This window comes from Monodon monoceros, unplaced genomic scaffold (genome assembly GCF_005190385.1).
Source record: "Monodon monoceros isolate NGI ecotype Baffin Bay Population unplaced genomic scaffold, NGI_Narwhal_1 Super_Scaffold_10, whole genome shotgun sequence".
NCBI classification, from domain to species: Eukaryota; Metazoa; Chordata; class Mammalia; order Artiodactyla; family Monodontidae; genus Monodon; species Monodon monoceros.
Genome location: NW_021703766.1, coordinates 30,680,167 through 30,697,683, shown reverse-complemented (window position 1 = coordinate 30,697,683; position 17,517 = coordinate 30,680,167). Strand labels below are relative to the sequence as shown.

Here is a 17,517-nt window from a genome sequence, read left to right as displayed (position 1 = left end):
TTAATGCTATTCATTTGTTTCAAGAGGTAGGTAGGTATTTGAGATCTTTGTATTGATATTTGACTTAGAATGACTTGATTTTACAATTGCATATTATTACTGCTCTGTAGTATTGTAGGCAGTACTTGGAAGTTGAAGCCTGACAGGCCCTGATGTAAATCCTGTATCTGTTATTTAATAGATATGTAACCTTGGCTGCATTTATTAACCTCCCCTGAGTAGGAAAACTACTACTATACGGAGTTGTGAGAATTAAATAACATGTCAAAGTCACATAGTCTAGGATGTGCTCAATAAATAACTCGTTTCTGTTCCCTTCTCATGACCTGTCTAAAGGTGTATAGAAGTGTTCTGATAAAAGGGAAAAGGAAAAGAAGAAATTCTGGCAGCAGTGATAGCAGAAGCCATCAGAATTCTCCAACAGAACTAAACAAAGACAGAAGTGAGTGGGATCTTTATGAACTTATAAAATGAAATTAAAAGCTTCTCTTATTTTTTAGGCCTAGGACTAAGGATTAATAAATTACTGTTGTAGAAACTATGAAAATATTTTATTGGCAAAAGATTTGTTGGACAATAAACCAAATTCTAAATTTAGTCACAGAGCTGTTTGTCCTTTATCCCGTGGCCTTGAGGCACATTGTGCATAACACTTTTCTCTAGAGGGATTAGCAAAGGATGGAGAAGGCAGGCATTTGTTGACTTGAGTTCGAGAAAAATGTGGCATGTTGACAGAAACCATGCTATGGAAACACTATCCTTAATTGCTGGTTTATACCACTTAATGCAGGGCTCAGGTCCTAGAAAGCTTGGTGTAAATTAATGAAAACTACTCAGTAAGCCCTTGCTACATTAATAGCATGGTAGTACAGTTAGTATTTTTTTTTTATTAATTAATTTCTTTTTGGCTGCATTGGGTCTTTGTTGCTGCGCATGGGCTTTCTCTAGTTGGGGCAAGCTGGGGCTACTCTTCGTTGCATTGCGTGGCCTTCTCATCGCGGGGCCTTCTCATCGCGGTGGCTTCTCTTGTTGCGGAGCACGGGCTCTAGGCGCGTGGGCTCAGTAGTTATGGCTCACAGGCTCTAGAGCACAGGCTCAGTACTTGTGGCGCACGGGCTTGGTTGCTCTGCGGCATGTGGGATCTTCCTGGAACCCGTGTCCCCTGCTTTGGCAGGCGGATTCTTAACCACTGCGCCGCCAGGGAAGCCCTGAAGTTAGTATTTAATATCTTATCTGTGCTTTGCTCCTTGGTATGAAAAATAAGAGTGCCCATTTGCTGCTGTTCAGTAAGTAGAGCAGGTAGCCATTCACCCTTATCTTACTGAATTTTCTTTTTAAAAGCAATCTGCACTAGCAGTCTTCCTGTTTAACACTTTTTGTTCCACCGGTTATAGCCAGTAGAGACTCCAGTCCTGTCATGAGGTCAAGCAGCACCTTGCCAGTTCCACAGCCTAGCAGTGCCCCTCCTACACCTACTCGTCTCACAGGTGCCAACAGTGATGTGGAAGAGGAGGAGAGGGGAGACCTTATTCAGTTCTACAACAACATCTACATAAAACAAATTAAAACATTTGCCATGAAGTACTCACAGGCAAATGCAGTAAGTTTGATGAGGATCATTTCACACTTTTTTCACTTGTGAGGAATGAGGAATCACTTATGTTTGAGCTGCTTCTGTGTAAACTAGTTTTACAAATAATTCTTTTTGTTAAGTAAGACTAAGGAAGTCTCTAACAGAAATGATGGGCTTAACCAACAGAATTTCTACTGTTGTGAAGCATTAAACAAGATGATATTTGGATTCCCTACAAAGTATAGTAATATGAGACAGATTGCATAGGTTCAAATTATCCAAAACTTACCAGTTGTGGTGACCCTGCAAGTTATTTAACTTCCTCTGTATCTTGTTTCCTTATATATAAAATGGGACTAGAAGTAGTCCCTTGCTTATAGGGTTGTTGTGAGGATTAAATTACATAATGTATTTAAAATGCTTAAAACAGTGACTGGCACAAAGAAAGCACTTAGATGTTTGCTATTTGTATGGTTTTCTTTAGGTTAAATTTTTGCCGCTAATACATCACTATCTACCATTCATAAAGCTACTGGTTTATTATACCTCTTCACTCTTTCAATAAAAATAACCATTTTCAAAAAAAAGGACCTGGTTACAAATTTCGTTTACCTTTCTTAGAAATTTTTTTTGTTAAACAGATGGATGCTCCTCCACTCTCTCCCTATCCGTTTGCAAGAACAGGCTCTCCTCGCCGAATACAGTTGTCTCAAAATCATCCTGTGTACATATCCCCACATAAAAATGAAGCAATGCTTTCTCCTCGAGAAAAGATTTTCTACTACTTCAGCAACAGTCCTTCAAAGGTGAGCCTAATATAAATCTTGGCCTTTATTAACCCCAAAATGCTTAGGATTCTAGAAACAGGGTTTTTGGGAAACCTTCAGTACTCACATGAGTGATGGGATCTGTCAAGGAAGAGTGACCAGTAAGTCCCAAAGCAGCAAAAAACAAGGGTTTGCGGGGAGAACTTTAGAGCTGGAAATAGGGTAAGGGATCTGGATTTTCATTCCTCCCATTTCCTCTTTGTACATTTGAATATTCTGCTATAAATCTGGAATTTTATTTTTTTATTCCATTTGTAAAACTTTTAAAATTCCAAATTTCTGTTAGGGAAGGAAAATTTGGATCCCTTAACTGATTTATTTACTAAGTGCCTCCTTCTGGGACAGGAAGTGTCTCTGTCTCTGGATTCTCAGTCTAAGGGGAGAAAGGGGCATTTTGGACACTTGGACAGTGTCACATTAGCACAGATTTAAGTGGTAGCATCTGCCTCAGTCTGCAATGGGGAGGGAAGCTTGAGTGAAGCCTTAATGGATGAAAAGTTAGCAGATTGCTGAGGCGTAGAAGGAAGGGCATCCAGGATGAAGCAGATAAGGGAAGGGAAACAAAGTTCTTGAGGCAGTAAGGCTAGATCCCTAGGAATCATATGCTATGTTAAGGAGTGCACCTGCATCTTAAAGGTCCTTAAGTGATATTTGTATTTATAAAGATTGCTTAGGAAAAACACATATATAACACATTGCCTAGACTCTCAAAAACATGCCAGTATCATGAAGAGATAGATGATAGATAGATGGTAGGGAGAGTACTGATCTAGAGTAAAGGAGACTAAACAGACATGACAGCCAAATGCAAGGCATGATGACTGATTGGATCCTGCATAGAAAAGCACAGCTATAAAGGATATTTGGGGGACAAGTGGGAAAACTGAATATTGACTTTAACATTAATGTTTATCTTTAAATTTCTGTTAAATGTCTTTGGTATTGATGATGGTACTAGATTATATAGACTGTACTGTATATAAATTTATACATATTAATGTACGATGTATAAATGTATGTTCTACATTAATGTATATTAATGTGTTATGTATAGTAAGGTACACAATTATACACTGCACAGTATATTCATAATATAATGCTGTATACACATTATATACAAATAACATTTATACAATTAGTGTATACAGTTAACAATTTAAGGAATATTCAAGTAAATGGGAGACTAGAGATAGGAAGTGCAGAGCAGACTTAGGGAGGCAAAGAGTAGAAGAGTCAGTCAGAGGAAAGCTTTCTTAAGACGGTTGAAATTTGAGAAGGTGCATATACTGATAATGAAAAACTGGTGGTTTTATTTAAAACCTCAGAAAAGCCTATTATTTCAAAATAAAAGTAAAATAAATATCTAGGATTTGGTTTAAAACAATCTGGGGGGTGAGAAATGAATGAGGGGTATAGATCAAATAAGACTGGCCAAAATTGTTGAAGTAGGGTGATGGTCATGTGAGGGTTCACTATACACTTCTACTTCCCGTATATATTTGAAATTTCCTATAATAAATGCACATGAAATGTGCTCAGTATGCTTTCCACTAGGAAACATGGACAATGACATTAGCAGCACATGAAAAAAAATTTTTTTAACTACCAGAAAATAATGCAATAGCTAACTTTTGGGGCTTTGGAGAAACTTAGTGCTGAAGGCACCTATAAATAAATCCAGTCTCTCTAGCCCTCTGGCGAAGTTTTTCTCAATCCGAGTTCTTCATGTGAACCAGAGAATGCAGAAAATAATTGGCCTGAATTTTTCTCAGTTCTCCCAAGGATGACATGTAACTAATATCAATACATTCTAGAATTCTAGATCATACTAATAAATTACCTACAATGGATGCCTTAGGGAATTAAGGCTTCTCTTGTGAAATTCCATGGCTGTTAAAAAATGAGTAACACTAGACTGGGGGAAAAATGGCCTAATACTGTGTAAAGTCGTGCTATTTTTTAAAAAAAGGAAAATGGAAATGTATGAAACTGATTAAATGTGGCATAACAATGTGATGCTCTATAACTTTTGTAAAAAAAAAATCATAAATTTGTGAACTCTTACATTGTGGAAAAGCTTACATCAGAATCACCTCTGGAGCTTGTTAAAAAATAGAAATACTCTGCCTCTATCCCAGATAGTCATCAATGTCAGGCAGCTGAGAAGTGAAATTGGAAGGACATAAGATTTGGTAGTACGTTTCTTTATAAAGATGTTCAAACTCTTCAAGATAAACCGCTTAACTTATTTGAGGTTCTTTGACTTAACACTGAACTATGTATTAGAATTTTAAAGTTTTTATATTTATTTTTAACCCCCCCCCCCCCCCAGAGACTGAGAGAAATTAACAGTATGATACGGACAGGAGAAACGCCAACCAAAAAGAGAGGGATTCTTCTGGAAGATGGAAGTGAATCACCTGCAAAAAGAATTTGCCCAGAAAATCATTCTGCCTTATTACGCCGTCTCCAAGATGTAGCTAATGACCGAGGTTCCCACTGAGGTTAGTCTGTTGTACTGAAACTGTCTTTTCACAAACTCTGTTTAGCAGCATCATGTAATGCATGCTGGATTATGGGGCTCTTTTCCTTAATCCTTCCAGTATCCTTAGGATATTTTTACTTATCCCAACTGCCTTTTTCCCTACCTTTCAGTGCTTGCCATCAAGGCTGCTTAGAATCCAAACTTGGATTTTTTTTTTTTAAACTCTTTGGCAAAGCTACTACAAGAATTGCAGAGAACAAAGCGCGCTCAAACGTGTGTATAAGAGGTCTCTGTTAGCGTGTTCCAGCAGAGGAACTGTATTTCAATTCATTCCTACCTGGCCCTCATGAAAAGCAAAAGTAGGTATTTTTGTCCTAAAACACTTGGTAGGAGTGTAAGATTTTTGCATTCCTAAAAGGTAACAAGGTAGAGCGCCTAGATTTGAAGGTCCTAGGTTATTAGTCCAGTCTCCCATTCCCTTTGTGTAATTCTTCCCTCTCCCCGTTAGGTGTGGTGCAGTGTGACAAGTGCTTGACTGGTGTGCAATGTGTGAGTGAACCTGTATAAGAAGTGGCACTTTAGGGCTGTAAAAAGCATGATTTTGTAACCCAGATTTTGCTGTATATTTGCAATGGCACTTTCTACAATGTGAACTTCATTAAGTACAAAACTTCTAGGCTGAACTTAATTCAGTATCTTCTTTGATGCTTTTGTACTTTTCAAAAATTGTTAAAGCCCCAGTAGCTACCTTTTGGGCATGCGTTTTAAATTCTCCATTTTTTGTTGATAGGGATCAGCTGGCTAGTAAAGATTTTAAATCAAGTTGAATTAAGAGATTATGAAAAATTATGACCTCTTCCTTTAGGAGGTAGTTATCCAAAAGACGTGTGTCTTTATTAAGGTGATATATTTTAAATATCTTTGGGTGTGTTCCTGGAAGTTTAAAAAATAGATTGGAGAATTTAGGTTTTTATTAGTACATAGTACCATTTATACAAATTAGAAAATGTTAATTTAACAGCTACTGAATTATCTATATATACCTTTATTAATCACTATTGTTCCAGCAGTTTTAAAGTTGAATGAATAATCTTATTAGGGAGAAAATTCAATTGTAAATTGAATCAGTATAAACAAAGTTACTAGGTAACTTCATATTGCTCTGAAAGAAATATGGAACTTACTTACACTGTTCAATTAGAATAGTGTTCTGCAAAAATATTTATAAAACCTCTCAAGATACTTACTGCTACTGTAATTTTATATGAAAATAAGTATTTTTCAATAAAGCACTTATAAATTAATCTTTGTTTATTTATATTGAGAAAAGGGTATTTAACGTCCTGCATAAATGACAAAGAACGATCATTTATTGGTTTATTGTCTCTACGAAACACATTAGTCATTCATCATTTAAATATCTGACTTCATTAGAAACCGTTTTAACACTTTTTCTCCCTCCTGCCATAAAAATACAATAAGTAATTTGCTTAAAAAAAAAACTATGAACAAGTGTTCTGGTTTCTTCTCACTCACCTAATATGTACCTCAGTGACAGCAGTTTGTATATCAGTAACACAGTAGGCTGAAGACTGAAGTTCAAATGCTCTTCCACTTAAAAGTGCTAATAAGCTATGGAAACTGCTCTCTCTATACATCTCCTCTCCATATCCTAACATATGTACACCTGAAACCACTGATTTAAAAATCACTAGATAGTGCTGAACTCCGCCTACTTCATTAGTTTAAATGAATGCAACTTACCTTTAGCATTATATTCAGAAAAATGCATAAGCCTCCAGGTCCCCAAGAATTTGGAGTACTGAACTAGATAACCACCCTGAAGACACTTCTGACAGAAGTAATGCATTACGTAAAGAGAGGTTTCCAGAACTTGCTGTTAGAACCTAAGCATACACGGACAACACTGACACCAGTCACTGCGCACACCGTTTTACTCTGCAGGCAGCCCTTTGCCACTGGTCAGCTCTACTAGCCCAAGTCCAGCAGGAAAGTGCACGGTGCACCAGATTCACCAGCTCTTAAGTTGCTACCGTTTTCTCTTCTTTACTGAAAGGTTGTACTGAGCCAGGCTTTACCCATGACAGGCCAGCAACGTGAACACTTTTATTGTGCTGTTCTTCAGGCTTCTTCTAGGCACAATGAAAAACAGACATTAAAAAATGACTGATGAGGGGATTTCAGCACTGTGCAAATTTGTTTCCTCAAAAGTTATTTGTATATACTGAGTAGTCTCCAGTGAAGATATTTTAGAAAGGAAACAGTGAGTTAACGATTTCCAAACTGGTAATCTACTTACTTTCTGAGTTAGCATCTTCTCTCTGGCTTCATCATGTACAGAAGGATTCCACGGAGAAAAGCTTCAGGAAGAGAAAAATATTAAAAAATAGCTTACTAAATTTGTTTAACATCCATTTCTTTTTTTTACATTTTTAACCCAGTTCCCCTAACAAAAGTTAACAAGGAACAATCTTTATTAAGTTGTCAATATGTAAGTTTTAGACATTATCTAAATGATTTTCTCACAGTAACTATCCCTTAGCACTTTACATGGGTTAGCTCATTTAAGCCTCACAACCACCCCTGAAGTCCTATTACTTGAAGAAAGTGAGGCACAGTAAAATTACATAATTGCTCTGGGTCACCAAAGCCAGTAAGTGCAAAAGTCACTCAGTCTAACCGTAGAGCCCAAGCCCTTGACCACTACCACTATGCACAGCAACATCAGTGCTGCCCAAGAGCTCCATCGCTTCCGTTTTCAATGCTCCTGCAGACACCCTTCCTCAGCATAAACTAACACAATGCTCAAGGAACCCAGCATTCACACTATCCACTCTCACACTGTTCAGTTTCCCTCCTTTCACCAAGTCCGTAAGCTGGTTGGGGTATGGGAGTTTAAGAGGGGCTCCAACTGGAAAGAAAAGTCCTTACATTTGAATGAGCACATTACAAGGATCCTTAGGAAACCAAAGTCATTAAATAGCTTGCTATTGGCACAATGTGTCAGTCCACGTTGAAAGCAGAAATCAAGCTGATACCAAGTTAGAAAGGTGGTAGGCTAACAGATTATACACTTTCCTTTTAAATCCCCATTCTAAGGCCACCTGGAAAACAGCAGCACAGTACTGCAAAGTGTACTTTATCTTGATAATGTACCACTTACCTAATGGCATAGGGGTCTTCTATTTTAGGTTGGTCAAACAAATGAGCAGTGCACACCTTAACACTGTCAACCACTTTACTTTTAAAAAGCTGAATATCTTTTTCGTACCTGTGTTAAAAGTTTAAATCAAAAGGTTACCAACATAATCTACTTTGCTATCTTTTCAAATTTATCTTACATAACAAAGCAAAGTAACATACAGTACTGCAGCCTCTGGGTTTAGGGGGCTTGCTGTATCAATCTTGTAGAAAACTCTCCTTGCATACATCAATACTTGCCAAATATGATTATGGTTCCGCCTAAAGGGAAATATGGCAGGATTACGGAGGCTTCCTCTTGCTGGCTTATGTCACCACACGAAACTTTTATTTACTAACCTCCATTTTGCAAATGCTCTCTTCACATCCAGTTCACCTGAGGTGGGATCAACTAGCGGGTGAAAGACGGGAATATCAAACACCAAACGCTACATTGAAAGAGAGACACATCCTTTAATGGAAGCAATGGAGCATATTAAACCCACACGGATAAGTTGTAAAAGAAGCTTCAGAACAAGGCAGTTTTGTTGCTTAAAGTCAAAGAGCTGCCTCAAGAGGCACACCTAGCTACTTTCACCATTTTCCTGTAAGACTAAATTTTGCAGTGAAGCAGGGGAAAAGTCGCCCTTCTCTACCACAGCATAACAATCGCAATTCACGTAGTGAGAGCTGTACTACAGCTTCCAGCCTCACTTGCACACCCTGAGCAGAGAAACAAGTAAAGCTGAAGGCAGAGGCTGGCATGGCAAAAGATGCAACAAAGCAAAAAATCCCCCTGAAAGACTACTGAGTAGACAAAACATTTCGGGAAACTGAAATCATAAAAGTATTAGGCCAGGAAAAGAACCAAGAAATCTTTAAAGCCCCTTAAACCCTCCTCCTGCAGTAAGGAGGGTGAGGAGGGTCCAAGAAAGAAAAGAAGCCAGACTGTATCCCCAACTTACTGGACAGTCACCATCTGGGTAGTTATCGGGGATGTAAACTGTAAACTTAAATACACCATCTTGATAAAGTCCATGCCGTATGAATATTACTCCAAACCACACTGTAGGAAAAAATAAAAACAGTTACGGGCTAAGTTTGTGTCAGAGGAACCAAATATGCTATAAAAAGAGCGAATCCTTCTTACTTAATGCAGATCGATAAGATGGCTGCACATAGACACCAGGTAACTTCTGCTTCACAACCAAGGTACTAAAACAGAAGCAGCAGAATAGTGAGATTGCACGGATGGAAACGACATACAGACCAAACCACCCACGTTCATTTTCTGAAAGAAGGAATAGCCCCTTGAAGGGCAGCTGATACTCTAACCATACAGACAGAGTCATCACAATCTCTCACCTGGCCCTGACTGCTGCCTGTTCACTGGTTTCATAACACATGCTTACAGAGAAACACAGCCAAATAAGGGCCCCAGATTAAGAAATTAAAGCCGAACAGGGATACACAATCAAGTTTTCCACCCAGAAATCAGCTTCCCCAAAACACCATCTTGGAAACCAACCTGTAGGTAATTCTGGACATCAAATTTTAGGTCAGTGCGAGTATCTGTACGATTATTGCTCTTGTGACCATGAACAACACATCTTACCCACACACATTTAAAAGCCTTTTTAAAATACAACTTTAGGTAATTAAGACATTAAAATTCCATGGAATTACCCTCACTTGGGGGTCATTTTAAGTTTGAACACCAGTCGGTGCGGCAGTGTTCCTGGTAGAAGGCAGGCAGCCTGAGGCGCTCACACTTTACTCTGCTCCTGAATTTACCCCCAACTCAGACACTTGAACTCTGTGGGCCGTGGCGTGGGAAACGGTGGGTGCTGAAACAAGGGAAGACAGAGGCTGCACTGGCTCTTCTGGGACCTGGTCACCTGACAGCCATTCTGCTCTGTTCCTTTTTTAGCTGAGCTGTGAGCCTAAACAAGTAACACTGTGACCAGACCTTGAAAAGAACAATGTTGACTGAGGGTCTTAAGACACATTAACCCGCCAATCCTGAATGTTACTGCAAAGCAGCTTATTGGACCTCAGCTGACTGTTTTTATTTATGACCTATTTGCTACCACACTTATATTTCAATCATTTTAAAGTAGTTATTCCATTTTTAACTCACTATAATTCAGCATGTCAACAGCAGCATGGTTGGCAGATGTATCTACTACAGTGAGGTTTGCCAAAAAGGCAATTTTGTGTCCTAATACAGACAGCAGATTTAATGCCACAATAGAAGCCTGTCCAACTCACTGCCTCGCCTCAAACACAGGCTTCCATTATAAAGCTAAAGGGACCTGTGCTACCAAATCACACTCGCCATTCACACTGCGGCCTCAGACCCTCTGACCATTACAACGTTAGCACAGTGAGGGACGGCTGGAGGATGCTTTTAAAATTAAACTTCACGTACAAAGGAAGTTTTACATGACTGAAATCCAGAATTAATTCTCCAGATGTTCTGCCCATATAACAAATGAGCAAATCAAATGCCATCTGCACTCAATCACTATTTGAGCCCCTCTGATGGGCCAAGCACTGTGGCACCACCACTAGACTCTGCAGAAGTGCCCATCTCCTCACACACTACTGATATGTGCAACTTCAGTCCAGTTTCTGACTTCTGTGACTAGTCAAGTTCTTACTTACATGGAGCCCAAATCTTTAAAACTTCCCCATAATGGCCTAGTTCTGCCCCTGGGGGTCATATAGAACAAGTCAAATCCCCTTTCTAATGACGGACCTTCAGGTGAAGACAGCTTTAATAAGTACTTTCCAGGTTTTCTCCAAGTCAGTGGTTCCCGTTCCTTCAACTGCTGACTGCCAAGGTCAGGCTTCCTGACCTCCGCCTACTGGGACCATCTCCTCCTGGGACCATCTCTTTTGGGGACCCTCTCCTCAGTCTGTCAGGATAGATGCCTCTTACAGGGTGATCACCAGAATGGAGCACAAACCTCCAGCTGGGTTTGACCCAAGAAAGAACAGATCGCCACCCTCCCACTGTCCCACCCTCTACAACAACCTCTTCAGAGGTGAATTCCTCACCTCATATAAAGGTAGACCAAAATTAAGTTCCTGGATGCATAATAAATCTGTTTCCTCCTCCTCTTGCTCTCCAAAACAGACATGAAAATTAAAGCACACATTTGCCTTTAAATCTTACTTAGCCAAGCTCTCAATAAGAATCATTACTTTTAGAAGAGGATATTTATATAACATCACTTAGGCCTTGGTGAAGAAAGGTTATATTGCTAGCAATAGAGTCCATCCTATATACATTAAGGCTAATACTGGAGGGGGGTGGGTTTGAGCTTTAAGATTAAATGGCTGCTGTTTACTGAGTCCTTCAGAATAAGTTTCATTCTTCACCTTCAAGGGTCATTCAAAAGTTAACCAGTTAGTTTCAGAACTTACAATTCCGCAAGAAGGGAGTATTCCAGGTAGAAAGGTCCGTAAGAAGCATGCGTGCCATTTGCTGACTGTGTTGCCGGGGCAGGAGATGAAGGCTTAGTTATGGGCAAAGCATTTTTGGGAATAGAAGGCAGCTGTTTCTTTGGAGCAGTGCGTGGAGGACTGGTTTTCACATCCCCTGTTAATGTCTTTTCTTCACCATCAGATCGCTATTCAAGATGAAGCGGTGAGAACATTTGTTAGGATGATTCTTAAATCACAAGACTGCACGTGATGTCCTTTAGTCTTTGACTGAAAAGCTGGAAGTGCTCTTTTACAAGGACATCCTAGCACCGTGATCAAGATGAGCTGAAAGTCTGCTGAGCAGGCAGGCTATTACAGAGAGCAGAGCACAGCTGGAGCAAGGCTACATCATAAGAGAACTCATTCATCAGATGCATCCCATAAAGACAATAAGGCCAATATTTACAGGGTTTACTTGAAACGGAGAAAGAAATGCTTTCTCCCGGTGGCCCCAGAAAGAGGGCAAGGGCTTACTACACAATTAGACAAGACTAGAAAGGTCCCCTCGCATTTAGCTGTAGAAGGGCGGGTGCTAAGCATCTCAAAATAAATAGTGTAGAGGACTGAAAGCAGTCACTACCTGATGTCACCGCTTCGGTTAGAAACTAAGAATGAAGCTATTCTCTCACTTGCACGGGTCTGATTTTGATCTTGTCCCTAATGGACACGTTTGCACATTTGGACTATCATCAGTATAAACTGTCATTCTTAGTCAAAGGCAGAGGGGTAAACGAGTCAGAGACTAAACTGTCGTCTCATAGGCATCTCCTCGGCTCAAGTGCAGTCAAAGCCTGAATTAGCTGTGTTAAAAGCGTACACAGCATCGTGTACAGGAAAAAAGATTAATAGTGGTGTTCTCTTACACGTGGAATTATGGGTGACATTCATTTTCTTTTTGTGTATTTTAAGCTTCCCTAAACTGTATTTTATTTAGAAAACTTAAACCAGTGCCCTCAAGTCTGACTTGACCATATTGGACTGGTCTTGCCCAACACTTCTCTAACCATGAAATCTTGCAGTTTGTCAAAAGACTGCTACAATAAAGTGTCACAAATTTCATCATGTGTAAATATAACCTAAGTCAAAATAACAGCATTTTGATTACTAGAATGATTTCTATTTGAGATGTGATCTTGGTCTCAGAAACTGACTTTATAATCAACCAAATAATTGTTTCCCAAAAGTAAAACCTAAACTAGAAAAACAAGGTCATTTTGTTAAGATTATAGGCAACCTTGGTATGAATTATTTTGGCCTCTGTTCTGACACAAATGGGTTTCCTCAGTAAATTTATCAACTATACCTACTTTGCGTACAGAGCTTGTAGACATGCTCCAGAAAGGGTTCATAACGTGTACTCCAAACAAAGAAATTCAGTGGTCTGTGTCATCAAACTCTTCCGTCCGCAGAATTCACTTTACCTTAAAATGAGATGGGAAAACAGAGAAACAGACCAACACCAACAGTTAAGACTTCTGAAATAGTTAAGAACTAAATCTGTATCTCTAAGCAGAAATACAGTATAATGTTATATAACATGTAGTTATAAAAACCTAGGGGGAAAAATCTTTAGAAACAGTTTCCTTCTATACCCCCTCCCTCTCCTGACTCCAATTTCTTTCCCATCTTTAAATGCCGACAGGAATCTGTGTACCAAGTCCTTGGCCAGGATTCAGAATATTCAGTGACACAGTTCAGCTCTGGCGCCAGAAGTGCAAAAGATATGGACTACAGCAGCTGCTACTAGCATAATGTCTAGGCATTTAACTACTGGGAAAGCCAGGTTCAGAATGCACTGTACCCACTGACACAAAAGGTCTATCACAGTTCTTAGGGTTATGGCAATTAAAGATCCAAGGGAGCTGATTTGAGAGTGTCTTAAGTACAGAATGATTCTCTCCAACAAAACTAGCAACCAAAGGCAGAGCATACGAGACAGAGGGGGAGGGAGACCTGGGTCCTGTCTGGACCATCCACAAAACAAACAAAAAACGACCTTTTCCAACTGCTTCAAGTGTGGAAACAGCAGGATTATGCGAAGTGGATAAGAAAGCATGTTTCAAAAGTCACAAAGTCAGTGGGTCATTTACTAAAAATATAAAGGAAGAGGCAAAGGACAAGCAGCAAGCGGAGCGTAAGAACAGTAATTTGTCTGCTCTGGTGACTTCCCCCAGGCTTGGTCATGTTTAAAACAGAGCTCTGCTAAATTCCTACTTGCACCAGTCAACAAGCTGAAGGTGAAAAGGGTAAAAATTTAAAGCAACATTTTACAAAATTTGTAAGAAGCAAATCATTAGAGAAGCATGTACCAAATGTCCCTAATCAGCAAAAATTTGTTTTCTGCCGAGCCTATGACGTCCACAGGTGGGTCCCATACCCTACCAGTGCCCATTACTGCTGCTTTGCTTTCCAAGATACAATGCCACCCAATAATTGAATCCAAGTAATGAGGATTCTGGTTCTCCCACCTACCTGATGACTTACATCCAGTAAGCAGCAACTTATTGCTGAGAGCTCTCTGCAAATCTGCCTTTAAAGGTAACTATGATACAAGCCAAAATGGCTGGGACATCAAAACTGTGTGGGTGTGTATGTTCCTGTTTGGTGCAAATAAGAACAACACTGGTTTTCAGATCCAGAGTATTGTGCAGCACCCAACCATCATCTTGAACAGACCTGATTTAACAGGGAATCCTGTCCCCCTGGGATACAGCGCTCACCACCATGTAAATTTACTGGGGTGGATCAGTCACCTGTAAGGTCCCTTCCAAGTCTAACACGTAAAGATTCTATGACTTTGCCCTTAAGAATCAAATAAAACTTAGCCCCAGTTCCTCCTGTCTTTAAGAAGGAAGTATTGTCTACTGCTGCCTTTGTTTCCAGCGACGACATAATCGAGAAATTGTAGCACGCTTTTCATGACCAACTACACTCTTTAATAGCTATCTACTTTACCCAGGCACAGTACAGCATTTTTCCAACAGGAGTGACATAGATGGAAGAAAACACAAGGCACGTCCTACTCATTCCGAAACAACTTTAGAATTTCTGCTGGTCTGGTCGTACAAACAACACATGATTGTCTCTCTTTATATCATACAGCTGAGAAGTCGTAGCTCGGCCCTATAAAAATGATCCGCACCTGTCCTGAACCAAAACTTAAGAGACGGGCGGTGCTTACCTCCTATGTACCATAGTTCCTAAATAGGCACATCACCCCAAACAGCCTTAAATTCCATGTTAAGAGGCGACGGAGCAGGGCCCAGGGAAAAGATGAAAACAGCCTCGGCCCCGTCTCTCTGGGGACAGCCGGGACGGGCACCCGCGCCCGGGGCGGAAACCCATCTCCGCACACGCAGGGAATCTGGACAAACCTGTCTCGGGATGATGCAAGGCAGGAACCAAATCCCGACCTCGCAGATAGCTCGAGGCCGGCCAGGCCCGCGAGACCCTCTGGTGGGGGGCTGTGAGCCTCGGACGCCCCCCTCAACCTGGGAGCGGGGACAGAGCCGGGAGTGGGGAGGGGGCCGAGGAGTGCGGGCCCCGGACAGGGCGAACCGGTCCGGCCCACCTCCCCTCCTCAGGCCGGCCCGGCCCCGCTCCCGGGCAGCCCCCAGCGCCAGGCCCCGGGCCCCGCGGCGGCCGGTGCAGCAGGTGCCTACGAACGCGGACAGGTGCCCAGCCCCGCCCCCGTGTCCCAGTGCGGCCGCCGTCGCTACGGAGTCGAGGGCCCCTGGTAGGGTATACAAATGCCGGCCCCGAGAACGCTGGCGGTCCGCGTTTGAGGACTCGACAGCCCTCGCGTACCTACCACCGGCCTGGCAGCGCACCCCACCTCGGTGTTTTTAATGCAGTGCTCCCGGCTGCAGAGCGCCGTCGCGGCCCCTCAGCATCTCTGGCCGCAGAGCCAGCCCAGCCCCTACCTACTCCCCGCCCCGCCCAGCCCGGCTCCCAGCCTCCGGCTCCGCCCCCTGCCCCCTCCCTTGGGCCCGGACGCTTCCGCCCAGCCTCGCGGCGCCGAGTGGCTCCTACACCTGTCCGTCAAGGACGTTCTTCCGGGGGCGTTGGGGCGGCAGCACTAGGTCCTGCCAATCAAATCTGCTCGGTTCGGGTGGGGCCGCACTTGACCCTCCCCTTACGTAACAGCGTCCAGAGGGAACTGTCAGTCACGGAAGTATCGGCCCCGGGGGAGGGATGGGGCGGAAACAAACGCCGGTACATAATTGGTCACAGCGTCCGCCAGTCACCATGGAGACCCGCCCACAGGTTTGTGCGTGGCCACCGCTGTTGTTCAGGCAGGCTAGGGCTGCGGGTTTTCCAAACCCGAGGCAGGGCGGGGCCGGGCTCGGGGCAGGAGTCCGAGAGAGGAGCCCGGTCGCCGCCCGACCGCCTGGTGCCCGCCCCTGCTCGGTCCTCAGTCCCTGGCGTCGCTGCGGGGCCCGAGACCGCCACGTCGGGTCCGCCCGACGTGGGAGGGGCTGGGGCCGTCAGGTTGATAGACGCTGTAAGAACTTCTGGTGTAACATTGAGAAACGCCCATTTTCTGTGTCAAAGAATGGAGGAGCGAAGGGATGCAGAGGATGGGAGCTAAACTCCCAACTCATCCCTTGGCAGTAGCGCTGCCAGAAGGCTTTTTTAAAAGTGTACGTATCGGACCCAACCTATAGAATCCCAATCCGGGGGGTGGTGAGTACCAGGAATTTACATGTTTCACAAATTCCTCTGGTAATTCTGGTACGGACTGAAGTTTGAGAACCTCTCATGGTAACGTAGCGCCTGGTCCTCTGATTTTTTTTTTTTTTAACCTAACAAAGGTGATCTGGAACACCTTTACCACATCTAACTCCTTACTGTTCAAAAACCTTCCACGGGAACCGTTTCAGACTGAATAACATGTAAACTTAGCCTGATTTACAAGGCACACCCTATGCTGACCTCGTTCCCATATTCCCATCTCATTTCCCACGTTTTTCTCCAGCTTCATTCTGTGACGGATGCTCTTGGCTTACACCCTCCGAGCCTTTTATTACGATGGTGCCTCCTCTTGGGATGCCCTTCCAATCTCCACCTAACTCAGTATCTTACACTCAGAAGAGGAGGAGTATTCCCTGATCAGGTTGTTTGTTCAATTTTTGGTTGCCTTTGAAATTCTGGTAAAGTGACCTCCTTGTAAAATGGCAGACAGCCAAACTCCCCTAATCCCAAGGGTTGGTTCTGAAATCCAACTTCCTCCTCTAGCGAAAACATTCCTGAGCCACTTCCTTTTGTCCAGTTTGAATGTTATAATGCCCTTCCTTAATATTAGTCTCAATCAGTATAAAGAGGAAGATAAACAGGAATTCCTTTCTCCTGGCCACAGGTGGTCTCCCTTGGCACCTCTCTGACCCAATCCCTCCTAAACTTCTTGGCAGTCTCATCCTCTCCTAAACTTTTTTCTGATCTCACCTTCTACCCTCCTCCTTGGCAATCTATCCCTTCCCTCAGCTTCACCAAGGACTCATATATATTTCTCCAGCTCGGACCTCTCCACTGAGCTTCAGCTGCACGTATCCAACTGCCCATTTGGCACCAGATGCTTCAGACACATATCAGAATCCTTACAGCCGCACATGCCAGAAAACCCAACTCAAATCGGCTTGAATAGCCAGGGGATTTGCCTCACATGTAGGGCAGGTTCCAGGGGTGGCACTCTGGGCTTTAGGCACTGCTTTCAGGCTGGTCGCAAGATGGCTGCTGCCATTCCAGACACACCTAGATGTGACAATGTCTAGCAAAATAAAAAGCATCCTTTTCTCCCAAAGGTCTTTTTCGAAGAACAAGAAACCCTTTCCCAGAAGCTCCCCCCAAGCAATGCTTACCAGAAATGAGTCACTGGGTCTCTGCCCTCAGTGAAACCTGTCAAGGGCAGGTGGAATGAGTCTGCCATGATTGGCTAGGGC

The 17,517-nt window shown here is 42.5% G+C and overlaps 2 protein-coding genes across 9 annotated transcripts in view; one reads left to right on the top strand and one right to left on the bottom strand.

Moving 5' to 3' along the window:
• Nucleotides 1–12,846, top strand: part of RBL2 (RB transcriptional corepressor like 2) — a 52,172-nt gene extending 39,326 nt beyond the window's left edge. The window contains exons 19-23 of one of the 3 annotated variants that reach the window (XM_029243197.1): nt 337–442; nt 1,395–1,600; nt 2,215–2,379; nt 4,733–4,904; nt 11,721–12,846. In XM_029243197.1, coding sequence (XP_029099030.1) covers nt 337–442; nt 1,395–1,600; nt 2,215–2,379; nt 4,733–4,903 — 648 coding nt within the window. In that variant the 3' untranslated portion in view covers nt 4,904; nt 11,721–12,846. Of the gene's footprint in view, nt 1–336; nt 443–1,394; nt 1,601–2,214; nt 2,380–4,732; nt 6,190–11,720 lie in introns of those variants that run through there. The other 2 variants (XM_029243188.1, XM_029243206.1) reach the window with 2 other exon arrangements.
• AKTIP (AKT interacting protein) lies at nt 5,573–15,526 on the bottom strand. 6 transcript variants are annotated; one of them, XM_029243257.1, is made up of 10 exons: nt 15,386–15,526; nt 12,886–12,999; nt 11,519–11,724; nt 9,237–9,301; nt 9,052–9,152; nt 8,447–8,535; nt 8,270–8,368; nt 8,070–8,177; nt 7,206–7,266; nt 5,573–7,035 (listed from the first exon to the last, which is right to left on the bottom strand). In XM_029243257.1, the coding sequence occupies exons 2-10, from the start codon at nt 12,925–12,927 to the stop codon at nt 6,928–6,930; spliced, it is 879 nt and encodes a 292-aa protein (XP_029099090.1). In that variant the 5' UTR covers nt 12,928–12,999; nt 15,386–15,526; the 3' UTR covers nt 5,573–6,927. The 6 variants fall into 6 exon arrangements, with proteins under 6 accessions (XP_029099090.1, XP_029099058.1, XP_029099049.1 ...); XM_029243225.1 differs by having other exon boundaries at nt 5,573–7,038; nt 15,386–15,511; XM_029243216.1 differs by having other exon boundaries at nt 5,573–7,038; nt 15,390–15,497.
• Between the last annotated feature and the right edge of the window lie 1,991 nt (nt 15,527–17,517).